The following is a 24289-nucleotide window of genomic DNA, read 5'->3' as shown; positions in this document are numbered from 1 at the left end:
CCAGGCTTCAAATCCCTACTCGGCCATGAGCTATGAATACCATCGTGAGCTCCTTGGAGAAAAAGGTGTGATAGGGATGTAATCGATAAATAAATCAACACACATTCTACATATCTGGGCAGGCTTGCCTAAACAAAAATGTTTTTAGCAGGCATCGAAAAGATTACAGTGAAGGCAGCTGCCTGATATCATGAGGAAGGGAGTTCCAAAGTGCAGGTGCTTACAGATCCAGATTGGCTGTTACATGGCACCTGTAACAGGGCCATTTCCGCAGATCGAAGCAGTCAGTAGGTCCATGTGCAGACCCTCCAAGTGTCCCTGTTTTCCAGGGACAGTCCCAGATGTGCAGAAGCCGCCCTGGTTTCTGATTTGATCCTAGAATGTCCGCTTTTCCATCGGGCATCCCTATTTTCATCAGAGAAATATTGGAGGGTATGGAAGGATGTCCCTATTTTCATAGGAGAAATGTTGGAGGGTATGAAGCTATGCAAGCCAAGGAAATAAGTAACTGTACAACCTTTAGATGATTTCTTATGGTAAACTGGTCCCAACCTGTTAAGGGCTCTATATACTAATAGTATGTAGTATATACTAATAGTATATACTAATAGACTATAGTATATTACTAAAAATATAATATAATTATATATAGTAATAGGGACGCAGGTGGCACTGTGGTGTAAACCACTGAGCCTTGGGCTTGCCGATCGGAAGGTCGGCGGTTCGAATCCCCTCAACAGGGTGAGCTCCCATTATTCAGTCCCAGCTCCTGCCAACCTAGCAGTTCGATAGCACATCAAAGTGCAAGTAGATAAATAGGTACCGCTCTGGCGGGAAGGTAAACGGCGTTTCCGTGCGCTGCTCTGGTTTTGCCAGAAGCGGCTTAGTCATGCTGGCCACATGACCCAGAAAAACTGTCTGCGACAAACGCCGGCTCCCTCGGCCAGTAAACAAGATGAGCGCCGCAACCCCAGAGTCGTTTGCGACTGGACTTAACTGTCAGGGGTCCTTTACCTTTATACTAATAGTAACACATTGAGCCCGGCCCAGTAGCAAATCAACAACCAGGGCAAGTGTCTGAGCACAGGTGTGATGCAGTGACAAGGCCTCGCTCCCACCAGCAATTGTGCTGCAGCATTCTGTGCTTATTGGTTCCAGCACACAATTACCTTCTTCCGGTGACAACTGAGGGGGGCAGCTGGCCTGGGTCATGGTGAAGAGGGTGTCAGAGATGTCCGAGATGAAGCTGTCCAGATCGAAGAGCTGCCTCCCATCGGCCTCCTTCTCCTCGTCCCGCAGCAGCATCGGGACCACGTTGGAGAAGAGGTGGTCGCACCAGTTTTCCGGAGACTTCCAAGGTTCATCCTGAAGAGGAGAGACAAGCAGGTCTGGGAGGGATCCACCCAGGACCATTCCCCACCCCAAATGGGGACCAAGAGGACCCTCGTTCCCCATCCAGCAAGCCTGACTGGTTAGGGTCCTTGCGTCGTAGGGGGTTGGACTAGATGACCCTTGGGGTCCCTTCCAATTCTGTCAGGCTTCTTAACTCACTAGTTTGTGGCTGGCGGTTTCCTCTTCCCGGCTGAACCTGCGGAGCTGGAAGGGAAACACAGGCGACAAAATGATTGAAACGTTTTTTAAAAATGAATAAAACCAACACTAATCTAAAAACCAGAATAAAACGCACATTAACATTCTGAGTGTCTAAGCAGGTTTGTATAAACAAAAATGTTTCAGCAGGGGCCAAAAAGTGTGTAGGGAAGGTGCCGTCCTGATATCAACAGGCAGAAAGTGAGATCCATTAGAATCCCAGTCTGCAATAAAGGAATCAACATTCCCTGCGCCTCGGAGGAAACAGCTGAATGCCGAAGCATTGCAGTTAAAGAATGTAAAGTGGATTGGTGACCTTTTCCTTCAAAATGGTAGGATGGGCTTCATATGGCAGCACTAACATTTCCTTCATTTGGTGCAGATGCTTTATTTTATTTCGTGAATTCGACTTTTAATTGTTCCCCAAGAAATGGAGGGGAGAAAAAACGAAAACCGGGATCAAATCAGAAACTGGGACAGTTTTTGTAATTCCGGAGGTGAGCTACACTTGTGCTTTATAACGTTAAGAAAGGGTTAAGAAAATGCTTCAAAATGTAATGGTCATATTACTGTATTTTTTCGTATATAATACGCCCCCGTGTATAACACCCCCCCTATTTGGGGGGACCCCAAAATAAGAAAATGGGGGGAGAATTGCCCTGGGTTGTTGAGCTTTTTAAGGGAGGATTGCTGAAAATCGCTCACCCGCCTGACCTCCACTGCCACTCACATGTGTCGCAAAAGCCGCCAATCACCCACCCAATTGCCGCAGTGTCAGCCAATCAACACCAGCCCTTGCCGCAGCCACCAAAAACACGCACAATATTTTTTTAAAAGCATTTTTATTGTATTTTCAGTTTACAGAAAAGAAAAAAGAAAAAAGAATAATAATCCATCTTTCAAAATACATTTTTAAGTTGTTAACTGAACTTCCCCACACCTCCCTCACCCTGCATTCTTTACAATAAAACATATCAGCAAATTATTACCTTGTTTCGCGTCTTATTTATATCTTTCAAAATATTTTACTTCTAAATTTAAAGTACCTTTTGTCCAGTATTTGTACCTTAAAATAAAAAATATAATAACTTTAAATTTCAACTTTTTCTTGATTATAACTTATCTTCCTATTTTCTTAATCCAGTTGCAGGAGCTAAATTCCAAATCATGCAGATTCTTAATATTCATACAACTTATAATATTTTTGCAAATAGTCCTTAAATTTTTTCCAATCTTCTTCCGTTGTCTCTTCTCCCAAGTCTCGGATTCTGCCAGTCATTTCAGCCAGTTCCATATAGTCCATCAACTGCGTCTGCCACTCTTCCAGCGCGGGAAGATCTTGTATCTTCCAATATTTTGCTATAGGTATTCTTGCTGCTGTAGTTACGTACATAAAAAATGTTCTATCCTTCTTTAACACCCTTTGGTCCACAATGCCCAGAAGGAAGGCCTCTGGTTTCTTGGGAAAGGTGTACCTAAACACCTTTTTTAATTCATTATAGATCATTTCCCAGAAGGCCTTCACTTTTGGACAAGTCCACCAAAGGTGAAAGAATGTCCCTTCAGCCTCCTTACATTTCCAACATTTATTATCAGACCGATGGTAAATTTTTGCAAGTTTGACTGGGGTCATGTACCACCTGTATATCATTTTCATAATATTCTCTTTCAAGGCATTACATGCCGTAAATTTCATTCCGGTGGTCCATAACCTTTCCCAGTCTTCGAACATAATGTTGTACCCAATATCCTGAGCCCATTTTATCATGGCTGATTTGACTATCTCATCCTGAGTATTCCATTTAAGCAGTAAGTTGTACATTCTCGAAAGTACCTTGGTCTTAGGTTCTAGCAGTTCTGTCTCTAGTTTCAATTTTTCCACCTGGAATCCTATTTTTTTGTCCGACTTAAAAACTTCTTGAATTTGGGCATAGTGAAACCAATCTTGCACCCTATTCTTTAGTTTTTCAAAACTCTGCAGTCTCCAGTTGTCTCCAGTTTTTTCTATTATTTCACAATATTTTGGCCATCCGACCTCCATATTGAGTCTTTTTCTGGCCTTGGCCTCCGCAGGTGATAGCCACCTCGGGGTATTACCTTCTAATAAGTCTTTGTATTTTGTCCAGACCATGAATATAGCTTTCCTGACAATATGGTTTTTGAACATTTTATGAACCTTTACCTTGTCATACCACAAATATGCATGCCATCCAAAAGCATTATCATGCCCTTCCAGATCTAGAACATCAGTGTTCTCAAGAAGTAACCAATCTTTCATCCAGCAGAAAGCCGCAGCTTCATAATATAACCTTAAGTCTGGCAGGGCAAACCCCCCTCTCTCTTTGGCATCTGTTAATATTTTAAATTTTATTCGGGGCTTTTTGCCCTGCCAGACAAACCTAGAAATATCTTTCTGCCACTTCCCAAAACACTCCACTCTGTCTACGATCTGTAGGGTCTGAAACAAAAATAACATCTTCGGCAATACATTCATCTTTATAGCTGCAATTCTGCCCATCAAGGAAAGTTTCAATCTTGTCCAAATCTCTAGATCTTTCTTAATTTCTGACCAACATTTTTCATAATTATCTTTAAACAGATTCAAATTTTTAGCAGACAAATTTACCCCTAGGTATTTTACCTTTTTAACAACATTTAATTCTGTCTCTTTCTGAAACCCATCTATTTCCAAGGGTGTCAAGTTTTTCTCCAAAACCTTAGTTTTTTGCTTGTTCAATTTAAACCCCGCTACCCGACCAAATTCATGAATTAATTCTAACACTCTCTTCGTACTAGTTTCTGGCTCCTGTAATGTTAAAACCAAATCATCTGCAAAAGCTTTCAGTTTAAATTGTTTCAATCCGACCTGTATTCCTTGTACCAACCGGTCTTCCCTAATCATGTTCAAAAGCACCTCCAGAACAGATATAAATAACAGTGGGGATAGGGGGCACCCTTGTCGTGTTCCTTTTTCAATTTTAAATTCTTCTGTCACCACGTTGTTTACAATCAATTTCGCTTTCTGCTCTGAATAAATTGCTTCTATTCCATTTTCAAACCCCCGTCCCACTCCCATCCCTTCCAAATTTTTCTTCATAAATCTCCAAGAGATGTTGTCAAAGGCCTTCTCCGCATCAACAAAAATTAACACTGATTTTGTATTAATGTTGGTTTGCAGAAGTTCCAAAATGTCAATAATATTCCTAGTATTATCAGACAAATGTCTTCCTGGGAGAAAGCCTGCCTGGTCTTTATGAATTACTTCATTTAATACTTTTTTAAGTCTACTCGCCAAAATGTCTGCAAAAATTTTGTAATCCACATTTAGGAGTGAGATGGGACGGTATTTCTTTAGTTGAGTCTTTTCAGTTTCCACTTTAGGGATCAATGTGATGAAAGCTTCTTTCCACGATTCCGGTGCCTTCTTCCCCTCCAAAATCTGGTTGCATACCTCCATTAATGGTTGTATCAAATAATCTTTCAATGTCTTATAATACTTGGAGGTAAGCCCATCCGGACCTGGAGATTTGCCTAGTTGCATATTCTGAATGGCACTCTCTATTTCTTGTTGTGTTATTTTATGATTCAGGCTTGTTCTCTTTTCCTGAGCAAGTTTTGGTAAACCATTTGTTTTCAAAAATTGGTCTATTTCCTTCTCCTCTTGTGGCCCTTGAGTATAAAGCTTTTTAAAATATTTCTGGAAGCACTTCCTAATTTCTTCGGGTTTCTGAATATTTCTCCCTTCAATCTCTAGATTGGTGACTGTATTCAGTTTTTGTCTTTTTTTCAATTGCCATGCTAAAAGTTTTCCACACTTATTTGCTGATTCGAATGATCTTTGTTTCATTTGTTTAATTTTCCACTCAACTTCTTGATTTATCAATTTTGCATACTGTGCTTGATAAAATTTAATTTCTCTCAAGATCTCCTTCGATTTTGGTTTAGATCTCAACTTTTTCTCTCCATCTCTTATCTTCTCTAAAATCTTATCTTTTTTCCCATTCCAGAGCCTTTTCTTTATCGTGTTCTGTTGTATCAGAAACCCTCTCATGACTGCTTTGCTTGCGTCCCAGATTGTTCTTTTATCCACCGTGGTGTTCAAATTTATTTCAAAATAGTCTTTCAAGGTTTTTTGGGCCTTCTTCACAATCTCCTGATCTCTTAGTAGAGTGTCATTCATTTTCCATCGAAAGGAGCCGGTTGGAGTCAGTCTTAATTCCATTTTCATAGCGTTATGGTCGGAGCAAGTTTTTGGGCAGATTTCCACTTTTCTAGTCATAGGTGCCATCCTTCTAGTTGTCCATATTTGGTCTATTCTCGTCCATGACAGGTGGGCCTCAGAGAAGAAGGTTCCTTCTCTACCTAGGGGGTTCTTTGTCCTCCAGATATCAATCAGGTCCATATTGTCAGTTAGTTCGAAAAAAGTTTTGGGTAGTCTGCCATCTTTTGTTAAACTTTGATCTTGTGACTTGTCCATATTTGTAGAGACCACTCCGTTCATATCTCCCATCAAAATGATGTTAGTATAATCTAAATAATCCAGGATTGTCTCATGTAGTTTCTTGTAAAATTCTGATTTCCCCTCATTCGGTGCATAAATTCCTAATAACAAAAATTTTTCTCCTTGGGTCTGTATTTCAATAGCCAAAATTCTTCCTTGCTCATCTTTAAATAAAAATTTTGGTGACAGGCTCTCCTTTGCATAGATCACCACTCCTCTTTTCTTTACTTTGTCCGATGAAATAAATTCTTGGCCTAATCTTTTGTTAATCAAGACTTTTCTATGGAGCCTGGTCACATGTGTTTCCTGCAAGCAAATGATATCCAATTGTTCTTTTTTCAATATATGAAAGATTCTTCTTCTTTTCTCTGGGGAGTTTCCGCCATTTATATTCCAACTAAGCAACTGCAGAGACATCCTGGATCAAAGTATTAGTCCTGTGGTGGCGTCCCTTTCTTTTGGTCCTCTGATCCCGAGGGTGTAGGTGCTGGTACAGGTGTAGGTAGTGGTGGTGGCCAGGCTCCTGTTGTACCTTTCTGTAGGTCCTCTTCGTAATCGTTCAAAAACTTTTGTTGGTCTTCTGCTGTTCTGATTTTAACTTTCTTTCCTCTAAAATTAAAAGATAGTCCTTGAGGAAACTCCCACCTATAAGGAATTGAGTTGCCTCTCAATAATTTTGCAAGTTCTGTATACGTCGCTCTAAGATCCAAAAGCTGTTTGGGTATGTCTCTGTAAATTTCAGCTCTGTTGCCCTGGATGACAAGTGATTTTCCAAAATGAAGGCCTAATATTTTATCTCTCTCTTGCTTTGATCTTAAAATGATCAAACAGTCTCTGGGTTTATCCTTCCTCATCACTCTTCCCAATCTGAAAGCAGTCACAATTTTAAAATCTTTATCCTCTTCAATACCCCAGAACTTTGAAATTTATGATGTCAAATAACCGATCAAATCCTCCTGTTCTAGTTCTGGAATAGCTCTAAGTCTAAGGTTGCTTTCCCTATTTCTCAGTTCAGTCATCGACCAGTAGGCCTGCTGTTCATTTATCTGTTTATGCAGCGGCTTCACCTCCACCTTTAATGCCTCCACTTTCAAATTGGCTTCCTCTGCTTTTTGTTTGGCTTCCTCAGCCAATTTGTGGTTCTCTGCTGTTACTTCTTGAAGGTTCCCGATTGCTTGTGTGTGTTGAGCCACCTGATCAGTCAATTTATTTATTGAGGATGTAGCTTGATCAATTTTAGTCGAATGTTCATCCGCCTTTTTATTTAGAATTGCCAGTTGTTCTAAAATCTGATTCAAAACTTTTTCAGACCCTCCTGAAGCCATATCCCCTGTGGTTGTCAGCTCATCCACCTCTTTTTGTGTTTCTAGAACAGTTGGGACCGATGATCTGCGTGGTTGGGAAGTCAAAGTTGTTTGTACCAATTGTTTTGCCTTTGTTTTAGCCAACCTTGTTTTCCCTGCGTCGCTCATTCCAATCCTGTCTATGTATCAAGGTCAGACTGTAAGTGTTCCCATGAGAAAGACAGTTCCAAAATGTAAACAACCAGGCAACAGAGAGTCAAAACAAAATGTAATTCCCAGAGAATTATAAATCCAAAGTCCTCTAGGGGGAGTAATAAAGTTCAGCCAAAGGAAAGAAGTTTTTTCTTCTTTACAATCCCAACAATCCAAAGAAGAAGCAACAATCCAAAAGAGAAACAACTGAGATTCCAAGCAAACTTTAGTTTCTTTTTAGCATTGAGCTTTTCCCAACTTAAAACAAAGTCTCAGAAATTGTGCAAGAAACAGTTTCTCTATTTCTTCTGTATTTGTAACCTTTATATGCAACACTTTCAACATTAAAGATAGTATCCACAGTTTGGCAGTTTGACAGTTCTTCTTTACCCTGGCAACCCACAGATTGGTTTCTTCTATTATTTATAAATCCCAAAGGAAGAAGAAAAGTCCAGTCAGAAGATCAGCATAGAAACTCCACAGTTAGCTCTTTTAATCCCAACCAATAGTTCAATTACCTGCACGGTGATCCAATCTTTACAGTTCTTTCACAGCGCTTCCCGCTTGTTAAAACTTTACTTTGATCTCTTTAGCACGGTCGGGAGACGGACTTCCTGGTTACGTCTCCCGTTTTCAGCCGAATTAAAATATTTTAGTCCCGATAATTTTTAGATCCCCTTACTCACGGGTTGTAGTTATAGACCTAATGTTCCAAGAAGAAAGGTCGGCGCTCATCAGCAGCAGCCGCGTGGCTTTGCTTCCCGCAGCAAGAGCGATGAACTCACAGCGCCGCTCCCCCTTTCACGTTCCGGAGCCCCTTACGGGGTTCCTTCTTCGTTTCTGGGGGGGGCTTCTGGCGCCCGCTGAGTCCCACGGCCACGAGCTCACTCTGCTCGTGGTTTTTCTGGATGGGTCGCCGCTATGCCGCAGCGCACGACCCTTTCCTGCGGAGCCCCTCTTCAGAGCGCGAAGAGGACCGCCATTGCTGTTTTGCCGCAGCCACCAAAAACACGCACAATAGCCCCTGATAATCTCCAGCTTGCGGCAACAACCAATCCCATGTCCCCCCTAGCCACTATCCGTGTATAAGATGACTCCCAATTTTTAACATTTTTTTAAATAAAAAAAAGCTTGTCTTATACATGGAAAAGTATGGTACGTTTCGTTTTAGAATGTTAATAATGTGTTATTAAAACTTGATAGCAGAGGGCTCTGCAGAGCTATACTACTAGCTATCTAAAACCTGGTCGACTTTGTGGAAACAAAACGAAAGAGAAACTAAATGGGACTCAGGTTTTAGAATGACATTTCTAATAGCATTTTAAAGGGGACTGTAGATCTAGCCTGGGTTTGTCCCTGGAAAATAGGGACACTTTGAGGGCAATAGCCACTAACAGCCATATCATGCTATCACTGGCTCTTGTGGGAGGGAGTGCCATCGTTTAACTACCGTATTTTTCGCTCTATAACACGCACCTGACCATAACACGCACATAGTTTTTAGAGGAGGAAAACAAGAAAAAAATATTCTAAACTAAACAGTGGATATATGATTTTTGTGGTTCATGCTGTGGCCACAGACATGTGATCTGACAGTGAGTTTGGGGTAGCCCAATGCAAAAATCCTGAGGATCCATGTGGATCCATGCTTTGTAACCACGTTTTTGCGCCATTGCGGCCCCATGAAACAGTGGGTGCGTGTGTTTTTTGGTGCAGGCTGTAGCCATGGATATGCTATGTGATCTGATGGTGAATTTGGGGTGACCTAGTGCAAAAATCCTGAGGATCCATGTGGATCCGTGCTTTGTAACCACGTTTTAAGTGGGGAGGGAAGGAAAAGAACTCAAGGGACAAGGAGCACGCGTGGGGGGTATGGAGAAGGATGCTGCTGATAATGCAGGAGAGGCTCCTCTCCGGCTTTGCTCCTTTAGAACAGCAGGCTCTGCGTCTCTCCCTCCTCCCCGGCAAGGAAACCATGATAGTAACCACTCTGAGACAAATCAAGAAAAATTGCGACCAACACTCTCCCCCATCAAGCACAGTGAGGTCAAAACACACACACACGCAGAGAGGGAACTGGCCCTAAAGTCGCAGGGTGCTGGGGGAGTGAACGGGAAGCAAGAGAAGGAGAAGGAGCCCTCACACACAGAGAGAAACACAGAGTGTCAATTCTAAAGTCGGAGGGACAGCGCAGGGAGAGTGAACGGAAAGCAGGAGGAGGAGAAGGAGCCCTCTCTCTCTCTCTCTCTCTCTCTCTCTCTCACACACACACACACAGAGTGTCAATTCTAAAGTCGGAGGGAGAGCGCAGGGGCGCAGGGAGAGCGAAGGGGAAGCAGGAGGAGGAGAACGATAGCTCAAGCAAACACACACACAGCCCCTACAGTGGCTAATCCAAAATCGGATAGCAAAAAACTGCAGGCAGGGACAGAGAGTACAGGGTTGTTTTAAAGCAGCCAACCCCGCTCTGCTTCTCTCCCTCCTCCCGGCTAGGCTGGCTGAAAAGCTTCGCTGCTACTTAGCAGATCAGTGGGGAGGAGAGAGGAACATAGAGGACGGGGTTTTTTTAAAGCAGCCAAGCCCGCTCTGCTTCTCTCCCTCCTCCCCAGCTCGGCTCGCTGACAGGAGCCGCTTACACCTGCTTTGCTGTTTCAAAGCAAGCCACGGACTGCTCACAACTGCAGCAGATTCCCCCGCCATCTGTAGGCATTCGCTCCATAACACGCACAGACATTTCCCCTTACTTTCTAGGAGGAAAAATCTGCGTGTTATGGAGCAAAATTTACGGTATACGCTGCATGAAGAAGGACTTCCTTTATGTGTCCTGAATCTTCCAACAAAGTTGAGGGTGGGGGAAAGAAAGCTGACCCTTTTCTTGTAGTAGATCCGCCACTTGTGATACTCCTTCATCACCACCTCAATGCGTCGCTTCCAATAGTTGCCTTCCAGCACGACAGCCTAAGAAGGAAAAGGAGAAATGGAGGAGAGGGAGAAGGGAAGGAGGGGAGAGAAATGGTTAAGAGCTTAAGACACAGCTGATAGCGAGGGAGGCCAAGTTGGGGGCTTGCCTGGGCCTCAAGAGGGTCTCTAGTGCCCTCACAGCATTCAATTGGCACAGATTGTCCAGGAAGATCAGACACAGAAATAATTTTCCGTGTCTGACCTCATCCAAACCCTGGAGACTTTGCCTAGGAGCCCCCACTCCCATACAGAATATATATTTGAAGTTTTATAATTATGAGGAAAGGTAACATTTATAGACAGAAAACAAGCAAGAGAAAAGATACCAAACAAATAAGCAAACCAAAAAGCATTACGCAGAGGCAATGAAATATGAGTACAGCAGAATATTTTTCAGGTTTAACAAATACAGTGGTACCTCGGGTTAAGAAATTAATTCGTTCTGGAGGTCCTTTTTTTTTTTAAGAACTTATAAATATTTATTAACAGTTTTTGAATACAATACACAACAAAGAAACAATATAACATATATCTTAACGTAGTTTCTTGACATCTTTGGACTCCCTCAAGTCTCCCGCTCTTGCGTTCCTCACAATAAAATTTTGCCAGCAATTTATCACCTTGTTTCCAATCTTATTTATCTAGTTTTCCCATGTTGTTTCTCTAATTTTAGATATCCTTTATTCAGATCCTAAGAGTTTAGTGTAGTCTAGTAATTATCCAAAAATTTATCTTTTCTTAAATCTAACTTATCTTCATAATTCCATCTAAGTTAATGGTGCCAAATTATTTATGATCTAGCAACCTTCTTAACATTCATACAATTTACAGTATTTTTGTAAATAGATCTTAAATTTCTTCCAGTCTTCTTCAACCATCTCCTCTCCCAGGTCCGTTCTTAACCTGAAACTGTTCTTAACCTGAGGTACTACTTTAGCTAATGGGGCCTCCCACTGCCACCGCGTGATTTCTGTTCTCATCCTGAAGCAAGGTTCTTAACCCAAGGTACTATTTCTGGGTTAGGGGAATCTGTAACCTGAAGCGTGTGGTACCCAAGGTACCACAGTACTTCTACATATGCCACAATAATAACTGATGTGTTGAACACAAAGTGGATCCAACAAAAAGGTTAACCTTAATTCCCTTGATTTTTCATGATGTGTGCACCATAGGAATAGAATAATGGCAGTGAAGGCAGCACAAAAGGCATACTTTGCTGCCTCCATTGCATCCTCCTTGTGCCGTCCAGCAGAGATTCCCCAGGCAGTGCAGGCCTCTTATAGTCTGGCCCTAAGGAGGTGGCAGAACCGAACGTAGCTCACTGTGACTTGTTTGCAAAGCACTTCGAGAATACAATTGATTGCATCCACTGGGATCTTGACTCTGCTATTACAGTACAGTCGTACCTTGTTGACAAACGCCTTGCGACTCGAACATTTTGGCTCCTGAATGCCGCAAACCCGGAAGTGAGTATTCCAGTTTGCAAATGTTCTTTGGAACCCGAACATCCGACGCGGCTTCCGATTGGCTGCAGGAGCTTCCTACAGCCAATCAGAAGCCACGCCTTGGTTTCCGAACATTTTGGAAGTCGAACGGACTTCTGGAACGGATTCCGTTCAACTTCCGAGGTACAACTGTACGTTCATTACATATCTTTAGGCACCAGATGAAAACGTTCCTCTATAAACCAGGCCTTTGGATGTGCTTGCGGTAGGGGGGGTTATTGGTTTGTTTGTTTCCATTATGTATTTTGTGTTCTCGCTTTGCATTTTTATGTTGCAAACTGCCCTGTGATCTTCGGATGAAAGGTCCTATGCAAATTTAATAAATAATTTTTAAAAATCAATAGAATCAGAATACAATATGATAAAATGAAAGAGCATGAATGTGTTGTATTTTATTGGTTGTATCTTCATGCAACCCATTAGCTGGGGGACTATCCATTTATATGTGTTGATATTCGTGAAGGAAAGGAAATCAAACTATACACACCCACCCATCTCACAAACACACAGTTTTCACCACAGAGATGGAAATGTGTTTGGGATACTCACCTCTGGCTTCCGGTGCTCATCTGCCTCTGAGCCATCCAGGGGGGTGACGAATCCACAGACGGGACTCTTCCGCCGTTCCACATCTGTGGCAGAGGAAGACTTCAGAGCACGGGTCCCGATCCTGCTCCTCCACCACCAACCCCTCCTCCTCCTCCTCCTCCTCCTCCTCAGTGCAGGGCCTCTCTAACCCTTTCCCACCCAGCAAAGATACAGCCAGGCTTCTGTCGCAGCTGAAGATCCCTTCATAGAACCATAGAATTGCAGAGGTGGCAGAGACCCCAGGGAACATCTAGGCCAACCCCCTACAATGCAGGAACCACAGCTAAAGAATCCCTGACAGATGGCCATCCAACCTCTGTTTGAAAACCTCCAACGAAGGAGAGTCCACCACATTCTGAGAGAGTCCATTCCGCAGTCTAACCTCCTGATGTTTAATCAAAATCTCTCTTCTTGTCATTTGGGCCCTTGTTTATTTAAAAGGTGGCCCATGAAGTTAAAAAAAGGGGAAATCGCAGAAGCCCAGTTTTCAGTTCTGGGTGCAAGTTAAGCTCCTTTTAGCTTGGGTTGCAATGCAGATCCAGAACCCCCAAACTGGCCCTCAGCTTCCTGTGGCCGAATCCAGTCCCACCCACCCCTCTTCCCCAGCCCCAGAACTTACACTGGATGTACCAGGCTCTCCAAATGGCATTGTTGAGGCGTATCTTGTCCCGACAAAGCAGCCGCAGCCCCTTGAAATTCTTCCATTTGGGTGACACCAGTTTCTCACTAAAACGTCAAGCAGCAGAATTTGAATGGGGTGTGTGTGTGGAGATACATGCAAAAAGTGAACGTAAACGGATGCTGTCAGATTTGGGGGATTTAGGGTTAAATTATAGAAATGCCTCAAATTTTTAAGGTTCTAGATGAGCTGTCACATGACTTTATTCGCTTTGCAGGGAGGTTAGACAATGCCTACTGCTTCTGGAGCATTTGATTAAAGTTGATTAAAGTTTAATCAAAGTTTGCTTGAAGTGCAGCTGCTGTGGCTTCATCCAAGGGGCTTCAACCGGGAGCATCTCACTCCACACCCTGCCCTTGGGCCATTGAGCTAAGCTAAGTTTGAGGGGTCAGTTTGGATGATGCCCTGAGTCCCTTCTAATTCTTCGAGTCCAGTGAGCGATAGAACCTAATAGAAGAGGCTGTTGAATGAGTCAGACAAGTTTCTTTGTAAGACAATGACCTTGGCTGGCCACTTCAGTGTCCCCATCAACAGCCCAAAAGAATGAGCTCGATTGCAAGAGCTATCACTAAGTGCAGACCATCCGTGTCCCTATTTTCCAGGGACAGCCCCAGATCTACAGAAGCTGTCAGTTTCTGATTTGATCCTGGAATGTCCTGCTTTTCCTTAGGACGTCCCTACAGTGGTACCTCAGGTTAAGAACTTAATTCGTTTCGGAGGACCGTTCTTAACCTGAAACTGTTCTTAACCTGAAGCACCACTTTAGCTAATGGGGCCTCCCGCTGCTGCCACGCCGCCGGAGCACGATTTCTGTTCTCATCCTGAAGCAAAGTTCTTAACCCGAGGTACTATTTCTGGGTTAGCGGAGTCTGTAACCTGAAGCGTATGTAACCCGAGATACCACTGTATTTTCCTCGGAGAAATGTTGGAGGGTATGGAGTTATGCAACCTCCGAACCAAGGAAATAAGCAACTATACAACCTTTAGAAGACATGGGTAGGAGAGCAATAGCCAGTAAGATGCATGTGAACAGAGCTGGAAGCAGACTGGTAGCTGAAGACACAGAGACCTGCTTGCTCTGTGCCGAATCCAAAGCTGTGACGAATACAGAAGCAAGATCTGTTGGGTTCCGATGCTGAGAGCCCCTCCATCCTATGCTCAGGTTGTATAGATGTGTAAATAAAACCATATATCCTAAAGACACCACCATCTCCGCTGACCATTCCAAGGAAACCAAACTTGGAAAGTGTCTGGAGTCTCCCACTGCTCAGAGACTGGGGGGTGACGGCATGTAACAACGTAATGGTAGCGTCCTGATTTAATAAAGAGGAACTGAGCTGGTGCCAGGACTTGGCTTGCTCAGGCATCTGTCTGGGGCTCCCAATCCAGAAGGGGGGCCCCAGACCACAGCAAAACGCACCTAGCCCCCCCCACCCGGCTTGCTTTTCCACTCCAGCAGTGCAACCTGCTTGCTCATCCGCCTCTCCCCCTGGCCAAAGGAAAGGTGAGGGGGAGGCTCAACAGATGCCCCTGCCTGCTGGCTCAGTGGCTCTCTGCCTAGCAAGGTGGGAGCAGTGATGATGAGGCTGACGAGCGGCAGCAGTTGGCAGCCCTGGCAGTGTGGATGTAGCAGGGGGAATTGAAACACTGAAGGGTGGTGGCAGCTCAGCTTGTTTTTTCTTTTCCTCGTATCCAAGTTCCCAGGAAGAGTCCAGATGTTGTTTGCTCTGCTGCTGAGAAGAGGGGCCTAATGGGGCCAGGCACAGATCTGTGTGCAGAGACCCGCACTCAGAGCAACCCCTCGTCTCCCGGATAGGAAAGCAAGTAAACAACAGGTGGGGTGGGGAAAACAGAGGCCAAGAGCTGGCGATGTGGGGGCAAAACCATGAAACTGTTTGGTGGCCCTGGTTTGGCCACTTTCTCAGCCAAAGTTGCCTTACAGGACTGTTGCGAGAAGGAAATGGGAGTGGGTAAGGGAGGGACACGGGTGGTGCCGTGGGTTAAACCACAGAGCCTAGGGCTTGCCAATCAGAATGTTGGCGGTTCGAATCCCCGCGACGGGGTGAGCTCCCATGGCTCGGTCCCTGCTCCTGCCAACTTAGCAGTTCGAACGCACGTCAAAGTGCAAGTAGATAAATAGGTATCGCTCTGGCGGGGAGGTAAACAGCGTTTCCGTGCGCTGCTCTGGTTCACCAGAAGCGGCTTAGTCATGCTGGCCACATGACACGGAAGTTGTACGCTGGCTCCCTCGGCCAATAAAGCAAGATGAGCGCCACAACTCCAGAGTCGGCCACGACTGGACCTAATGGTCAGGGGTCCCTTTACCTTTACCTTTAAGGGAGCCTTGCATTATACTCTGAGCATCTCGGAGGAAAGGGGCGAGGATTAAAAAAAATGTCATATAGAGAAAGATCAGGGCAGAAGGTAGGTCTGGAGGCTTAAAGCCTAACTGAACATCTCCAGCTACATTGTAAGCTGCTCTAACACACTGTTCATTTTGTTTTCCACCAGTACATAATAGGCTGCCCAGGTAACCTCACACTGAAAGATGGAACCACTTTACATTGAACAATAATGCACACAATTAATATGACATGCTGAAGAAGGAGAAGAATAGAATTATAGAGTTGGATCATCAGATCAAACTCCTTGCAATTCAATGCAGGAATCACAGCTCGAGAATTCCTGACTGGTGGTCATCCAACCTCTGCTTTAAAACCCCCAAGGAAAGAGAGCCCACCACCTTCCAAGGGACTCTGTTCCACTGTCAAACTGCTCTCACTGACAGGAATTTCTTCCTAATGTTTACTCGGAATCTCCTTTCTTAAATCCACTGGTTCCGGTCAAAGTCAGAAAAGGCGTTCTTATTTTCTTGGGCAGTTGGGAAGTTCCCATCATACGATATTGTTAAATCTGTTTTAAAGGTAGCTTTAAATCTGCTTAGGTAACTTCATTTCTGTTTTTTGCTCAGATACAAATCCACAGTATGACCACATTTGGAATACTGCGTAGGGTTCTGGTCGCCTTGCCTCAAAAAGGATATTGCAGAGTTGGAAAGGGTTCTGGAAAAGGCCACCAAAATTACCCACAGGAAGCAGCAACGGCCACCAACTTGGATCACTTCCTATGGCTGTCCTAAGGATTTAGTGAGGTAACTGAAGCAATTTGCACAGCACAGCTGCATCCGTTACCCTGCCGGGCACTCTGCACATGCTCTCTCACTCTGGAAAGGGCTGAGGCCTGACCAGCCAAGCCTGCCGTCCCAGTTTAAGCAGCCTGTCTGTACTCTGTCATCCGCTGGGAATTTGGACTTTTCCAGGGCAAACATGTTAATCCCGTGACAAGCAGTCCAGTTAACCAATGGGAAGGCAGCAGCTCCCGGGCGCCGGGCCAACCGCCCCAGGGGCCAAGGCTACCCAGCTGTTGGGAAGCCAAGGGTTGCCACAGTGCAGACTCTCCCCTTTAAAGGGGACAGCACACTGAAGCACCCTGGCTGCAGGGCCACAGCCCAGATCACAGAGCCTGCTGCTCTGTAATTGGCCCTGGAAAGGGAGACGGCCGGAAGTCTCAGCTCTGTCGCAGAGAGGCAGTGTTGTGCATTGGTTAGAGAAGTGGTTCCCAAAGTGGGAATGCTAAAGGGGTGCTAGGGGGTGGCAGGGGGTCCTGGAGGTGTAAATGTCAATCGCTGGCTCAAGTTCATCCATTTTGTTAAATTCATTAAATGAGATCGTTTTAATTGGATTTTGAAGAAATGTGCAATTAATTGTTCCTGTTTTGAATTTTATTGTGTTCTTATCTTCCTTAGCGGGCCGCGCAAGCCAGTCTTCTGAATCAGGCTTTTTATAGGGTTGAGTAGAGGGCACTGAGGAGGAGGGGTTTATGGGGCCAAGGAGACAAGGGCCCAAAAAAGTCTGAGAGCCATTGAGTTAAGAGTGTCAGAGTAGGATTTAGACAACCCGGGTTTGAATTCCTGCTCAGCCACGAAGCTCATTGGGTGTGGGCCAAATACAGTGTCTCTCAGCCTAACCCACCTTGCTGGGTTGCTGTGAGGATAATGTGGAGAGGGGGAGAACCTTGGAGTATTGCTCCTTGGGATGCAAACATGATAAATACATTTTTTAAAGGCGATTGCAACCAAGGCAGCTTATCTTGAAAAGTATTTGTGCATATGCAGCCCAAATCGGCTCTGATGTGCATTCACTACTTTGCATTCACCAAAGAGAGTTATGGGAAGCGCATTGGAGGGGGGGGGGGAGAGTCCAAGAATTCCCAGTGGGATTTCACACTCCCTGCCAAGCGGGATGCAGAAATCCTTCTGGTTCACAGAGCAGAAACTTAGCACTCGGAAAACACCCTTTCCCCCACATGTCTGGGACAGCATCTGGGTGCCAAGCGACAGGGAAAAGGGAGGGTAGGGAGGCTACAGAGGTGGCCCCATTCTTGGTGGGGAGGGACACAGCAGATCTGGGCTGCCCCAGAGACACAGACACAGTGAGGGCAAAAAGGGACAACAGCATCAGCTGTACAGGGAAGAGTCGTGGAAATGGGTGTGTTTGCCCAGGATGCCGCAGTGACGTAGAATCACAGAACTGTAGAGTTGGGAGGGATCCTGAGGGTCATCTAGTCCAACCCCCTGCAATGTAGGAATCTTTTGCCCAACGTAGGGCTAGAACCCACAACCCTGAGAGTCAAACGCTCTGCTGACTGAGCTCCCCAGTCAGATCTGGCCATACATCATGGAACATTCAAGCAGAGCCATTCAGGAGAGCTGAGATATCCAAACCCCATGGCTCACAGCTTCTCATGCAGAGGTTCCAAGGATGAGCCAAGAAAGGCAAATATCCTTAGCTATGATTCCTGCATTGTGGGGGGTTGAGCTAGATGACCCTTGGGGCCCCTTCCACTCTGCAATTCTATGAATCTATGCAAGGGCAGGGAATGTCCCCTTCCCAAAACCCCCAAAGAGCTGCTGCCAGTCAGTGTGGGCAACACTGAGCTCGCTGGACAGCTGGGTCTGATTCAGTAGAAAGCAGTTTCCTATGTTCCTAAGCAGCCCTCAATTGGGAATCATGAGGAATAGGATCTTAGCTCAGCAGCAGAGCACCTTGTTTCCTTGCAGAAAGTCCTCTCATGAGGCCCCAAACACTGTCAGGATTGGGCTCGGGCTGAAAGGCTCTCAACTCAGTTCACACTGAAAGGCAAAAACGACTGAATCCACTCTTTCAAAAACAAGCCAATTTCCTTCCAAATTTGTGCTTGGTCAAATCTTGCAGTGTAGTTCTCCAACCACACAATGTGTATAAAAATCAAACATATTAGAGCAGAGGGTGCATAAAAACCATGCAACTATCAGGGGGAAACAACATAATAAAAATGCATCGTAATAAAGAAGATTGCTTTGCAAATACACCTCTCTCTCACTTGGGGGAACTTGTGTACACATATACATGCCTTGGGAGAAATTCACACAAAAACAACAGTGCACTTTCACGAGGACTTAAATTCAGATCTCCACATTTCCGCAGCCATTTGCAATATCTTGAGGTGGAGTTGGGGGAGAAATGAGAAACTGGGGGGAAGCAAAACTGATGGATTCAGCAATGCCTGTTTACCATTTATCACATTTATACCACCAAGGATCTCCACGGCTCCCCCATTTTATCCTCACAACAACCCTGTGAGGTAGGTTTGGCTGAGAGGAAGTGACTGGCCCAATGAGCTCCATGTGGGGATTCAAGCCCTGCTCTTCCAGGTCCTAGTCCAACACTCTAACCTCTACCCCACCCTGCATCTCTGCATCTCTGCATTCTTGAGTGCTACTAGCCATTACCACAACCTCTGTTGGAAATGAAGGCCATTCAGTTAAAGTATTCCGAGTGAACCTCTGGGCACCAATCTGAGTTTTAGTGTATGGAGTGGGAGAGGTCATCTCCCTTCTGTCCCTCCCCTCTATGGCAGTTCTTAGAAAAACAAACAGCAAATGCATTTTTCCCGTGTGTGTATGCATGTCACAGCTCAGCTTTTCTGTCAAAGCAGACACCAAACAAGACCGTTTGCGGAGTGGACGGCTGAACACCACGGGGGTCCCTTTCCCGTGTTCCTATTGACCGGATCTGCCTGCGCTTGCACTGCCCTGCTGGTCAGAGTAAACAGGACTTGAGCACAGCATGTCCAAAAGTCAATGGAAGACTTAGCATTGTCTTCCCACCCTCCTCGTTCGACAGCAGGCAGGTCTGTGCTAGCAACAACACTCCCGTGGCATTGCTTCAGCAAGCTGGGCCCGGGAGCACTCTGAATTGCATATTTTCAGACCTTCCAAGTGTCCCCACAGTGGTACCTCTGGTTGCAAACGGGATCCATTCTGGAGGCCCATTTGCAACATGAAAAGCACACAACCTGAAGTGCGTGGTGCGATTTGGAGCTTGTGCGCATGCACAAGTGGCGAAACCCAGAAGTAACCTTTTCTGGTACTTCCAGGTCGCCACAGGACGCAACCGGAAAAATTGTAACATGAAGCAAACGTAACATGAGGTATGACTGTATTTTCTAGGAACGTCCCAGTTTCTGATTTGATCCCGGAATGTCCCGCTTTCCCTTAGGATGTCCCTATTCTCATTGGAGAAATGTTGGAGGGTATGGAGTTATCTGATCCCTGAGCCGTCTGAAGGCAGCCCTGTACAGGGAAGTTGTTTTTTTAAAATGTACAATGTTTTATTATGTTTTTATAGATGTTGGAAGCAGCCCAGAGTGGCTGGGGCAACCCAGTAAGATGTGTTTGATATAAAAAGTCAAATTTATCATTATGGAATGTGACGTCCCTATTTTCATCGGAGAAATGTTGGAGAAATGTATTTTTGCATGGCCTGGAGAAAGTGGATGTAGTTCTTCTCCCTCTCTCCTAAAACTACAACATTTCTCTGATGAAAATAGGGATGTCCTATTCAACAACAACAACAACTTTATTATTTATATCCCGCCCATCTGACTGGGTTGCACCAGCCATTCTGGGCGGCAAGTAACATATATAAAAACATAACAAAACAATATACATTAAAAAACTTCCCCATACAAGGCTACCTTCAGATGTCTTCTAAAGATTGTATAGTTACTTATTTCCTTGGCTTGGGGGCCGCAAAACTCCATATCCACCAACATTTCTCCAGTGAAAATAGGGATGTCCTAAGGAAAAGCAGGACATTCTAGGATCATATCAGAAACCACAGGGACACTTGGAGGGTCTATAGAACTCATGGACATCCATTGAAGCCAAATGTTGGAATATTGAGGGCAGATAAAATAATTTTTGTACTCAGGTCCTGCTTGGCATCTGACTGTCCTCTGTGAGAACAAGGCTCTGGACTAGATGGGCTGCTGGCCTGATCCAGAAGGCTGTTCTTCTGATGTTCTTGTGGAGTAACAGCGCAATACCACAGCAGCAACCAAGGCAGTGGCATAGCGTGGAGGGACAGATGGCAAGACTCGGGTGGTGGCAGTGCCCCACCAAGGAAACACACATGCATGTCCCACTCCTGCTCCTCAGTTCCACCCAGCAGCAGCAGCAGCAGCAGCAGCAGCAGCAGCAGCAACGCATGGAGAAGCCAGTTACGGGACACAATATTTGCCTTAGGGAGCACAATATCTAGGCCTGGGTCCCGGCAACCCACGCTATGCCACTGAGCCAAGGGCCTTCCTGGTCAACCTGACAGGTGCTAACAGGCAACAAAAATGTTTAAAGAGCGCCCCTCTTTTAGATACAGGTCAAATGTGCCCTGGTCATGTCACAAGGGTTAGAGACAGAGGATGGCTTATGAAGTACCCACTAATCTAGGTGTGGGGAACCTTTGTTCCTCCCAAGTTTCCTGAGCTTTTGTAGCTTAGTGCTCTCTGGAGGGCCAAAGTCCCACCAAAACCCTAAGGGTTTCCAAAACCCTAGCCGTTTTGACAAAAGCAGCAAAGGGACGAAACCTAAGGCTCACGCATTTCAGCTGGCATTGCTGGCCAGCCTTGATATGGTCGGGGAGGCAGAGAGCTCAGCCCCTAACTCTGTGCCAGGCTTTGCAGGCGGCATCAGAGAAGAGAGGCTTTCTGTCCCCAACAGCAGTCATGTGGCAGAGAGTTCCACAGGCTAATCGTTCATCGTGTGAAGTACGGTAGTCCTTTGGGAGTTCCCAGAGGAATCTTACTGCCCCCTGCTGGAGACAGGCCACGGGTGGGGGTTGAAGAGAGGTGATGGGCTCCAATACAAGTTTGCTCTCAGACTTGGACTCGCTTGGAAGGTGTTCTCTCCTTTGCTGGAGGTTTTCAAGAAGAGGCTGGATGGTCATCCATCAGGGATTCTTCAGCTGTGGTTCCTTCATCACAGGGGGTTGGATTAGATGGATTTGGGGTCCCTTCCAAATCTATGGTTCTGTGATTCTACTGTTCACAACTCCACCCCACCCCATGGCTTTTAACTCTACAAAGAAGTCCATCCATGTTATACAATCATTTAGAGCTCCGTCGTCTATACAGCCTAAACTTTCCCCTAGTTTGGGATTTCGGGAGAGTGAGAGAGAAAAGCAAGCTTGGCTAACAGTACAAGATGTATGACAGCGAGAATATTTACCAGTGAGAGCTATTGGCAGACAGGGGCCCCAACGCTGCAGTTAATCTGCGCCTGCCCTCCCAGGACGTGAAAAGCCCCATAAGAATATAAGAAGCGCCTTGCTGCATCAGGTCAGTGGCCCATCTAGTCCAGCATCCTCCTCTCACAGTGGCCAAGCAGATGCCCCCAAGGGAAGGCTGAGAGCAGGACCTGAGCCCAAGAGCCCTCTCCCCTCCTGCGGTTTCCACCAACCGGCATTCAGAAGCACTGCTGCCTCTGATCATAGAGGCAGAGCATAGCCATTGTGGCCAATAGTCATTGATAGCTCTCTCCTCCTCCACAAATTCGTCTAATCCTCTTTTAAAGCCATCCAAGTTGGTAGCCTTCACTGCCTCTTGTGGGAGGGAGTTCCATAGTTTAACTTAAGTATCGCTTCTAAGCAGTTCCTTCTCCCAGGTGAAGGAGAAACCCGTAAGAACATAAAAAGAGCCTGCTAGGATCAGGCCAAAGGGGGCCAATCCTGTCCACCATTGTGTTCTGACAGTGGCCTACCTATCAGAAACGCAGCGGGGGCTCAGTCGGTACAGCATGCGACTCTTAATCTCAGGGTTACAGGTTGGAGCCCCATGTCTGGCAAAAGGATTCCTGCATTGCAGGGGGTTGGACTAGGTGACTCTTGGGGTCCCATCTACAATTCTATGGAACTACACCTGTGAAGAGGGACGTGGGTGGCGCTGTGGGTTAAACCACAGAGCCTAGGGCTTGCCAATCAGAAGGTCGGCGGTTCAAATCCCCGCGACGGGGTGAGCTCCCGTTGCTCGGTCCCAGCTCCTACCAACCTAGCAGTTCAAAAGCACATCAAAGTGCAAGTAGATAAATAGGTACCACTCTGGCGGGAAGGTAAACGGTGTTTCTGTGCGCTGCTCTGGTTCACCAGAAGCTGCTTAGTCATGCTGGCCATGTGACCCAGAAGCTGTATGGCTCCCTCGGCCAATAAAGCGAGCGCCGCAACCCCAGAGTTGGTCACAACTGGACCTAATGGTCTGGGATCCCTTTACCTTTACTTACACTGAAAAACCTCTTTCCTATGGTTCCCAGGAACTTCCTCCAGCCTCAGATATTCCTGAGGACGAGCCAGGGAATAGATGGCCACCCCAGTTGAACCCCAGACCTGTCAAGAAACAGACTTGGCCGCCAGTAGCCACCTGAGACTCACCTGTAGGCCAGGCTCATGCACTCAAAGAGCCGAGTGAGGGTGGGGTCGATGCTTGGAGGGGCAGGGGCTTCCTGCTCCGCCTGATGGTGGCGCCGGCGAGGCCCCACATCACTGTGCGGAGACGACACCATGAAATGTCCGCTGTGGATGACCTGGGAGCAGGTGGGGTAGCTGGCCCCGGGCCTAGTGCCGCTGGGGGCTGGGCTGTCGGAATCGGAATCCGAGTCGTCTCTGGGTCCCATCTGCGGTTCCAGGTAGAGTCCTGAAGAGCCCGGCTGGAGGGATGCCATGGGGAGGGGCAAAGGCCAGCTGGCCCAGAGGGCTCCTTGCAAGCGGCCTCTGCGGTCCAAGCTGGTGCCCCACACGTGGGCACCTGCCGACGATGGCGCACCTTAGTTGGCAAAGAGCCCGACCTCTGGCTCCCTCTCCTGCTCTCGCCTCCTGTAGCGGCTGTATTTATAGAGCAGCCCGGTTGGCTCCACCTCCTGGTGGGTGGGCACAAAAAAGTTGGGGGGGAGTTAACCCCTCGTGGGCTTGGTGCATTCAGAAACGAACAACTGGGAAGAGGCAACTTTCAAAAAGACTCCAGCTAAGTTTGCCAGCTTCTGAAAGGCGACCCTCTGGTCTTCTGCCATGATCAGGTGATATGGCACGTTGAGGAAACTGTCCTAGCCACTTTCTCGCTTCAGTTGCTGTATATGTGGGGGGCAGGGACCCCCCTCTACACGCACACACAGAGACAGCTGCTGCCAATGAGCTACTCAAACAGGGTTTGTTTGCCTTGGCTGAGAGTATGTGCAGGAGAGGGAATTATACCCAGTGTTTACCCACTGCTAATGTACTCCCCTTCCCAGAGTTCCCAGCGAGCAAACACCGATTAAAGGACAAAAATAAGCAGGAGGAGAGCGACCCGGGTGCAGCACAGCATCAATGGACATGAAAAGCTGCTCCCCACCCACAGGAAACAACAACAGAAAGAGCGAGCAAGGGGGCTCTTGCAGTCTTTGGTGGGGGGGGGGACCACAGATGGTGCCTGTGTGTTTGAGCACCCACAAAGGAAAAAAGACACCCAAGCAGATTCATAGTAGGACCATAATAAGGAGAGCATACCCTCCAACATTTCTCGGATGAAAATAGGAATGTCCCATTCCCTATTTTGATAATTTTAC

General features: G+C 46.1%; 1 protein-coding gene across 1 annotated transcript in view; it reads right to left on the bottom strand.

The window, feature by feature from the left end:
• MLXIPL (MLX interacting protein like) overlaps positions 1-23881 on the bottom strand; it is a 53070-nt gene extending 29189 nt beyond the window's left edge. Inside the window, exons 1-6 of the mRNA XM_083714464.1 lie at positions 23121-23881; positions 13261-13367; positions 12603-12685; positions 10456-10545; positions 1552-1596; positions 1170-1365 (exon numbers count right to left, since the gene is read on the bottom strand). Of these exons, the coding sequence (XP_083570590.1) occupies positions 1170-1365; positions 1552-1596; positions 10456-10545; positions 12603-12685; positions 13261-13367; positions 23121-23410 (811 nt within the window). The 5' untranslated portion in view covers positions 23411-23881. The remainder of the gene's footprint in view (positions 1-1169; positions 1366-1551; positions 1597-10455; positions 10546-12602; positions 12686-13260; positions 13368-23120) is intronic.
• Positions 23882-24289: the final 408 nt, after the last annotated feature.

This window comes from Podarcis gaigeae (genome assembly GCF_964106915.1).
Source record: "Podarcis gaigeae genome assembly, chromosome: 15".
NCBI classification, from domain to species: domain Eukaryota; kingdom Metazoa; phylum Chordata; class Lepidosauria; order Squamata; family Lacertidae; genus Podarcis; species Podarcis gaigeae.
This window is presented reverse-complemented; position numbering and strand designations above follow the sequence as displayed.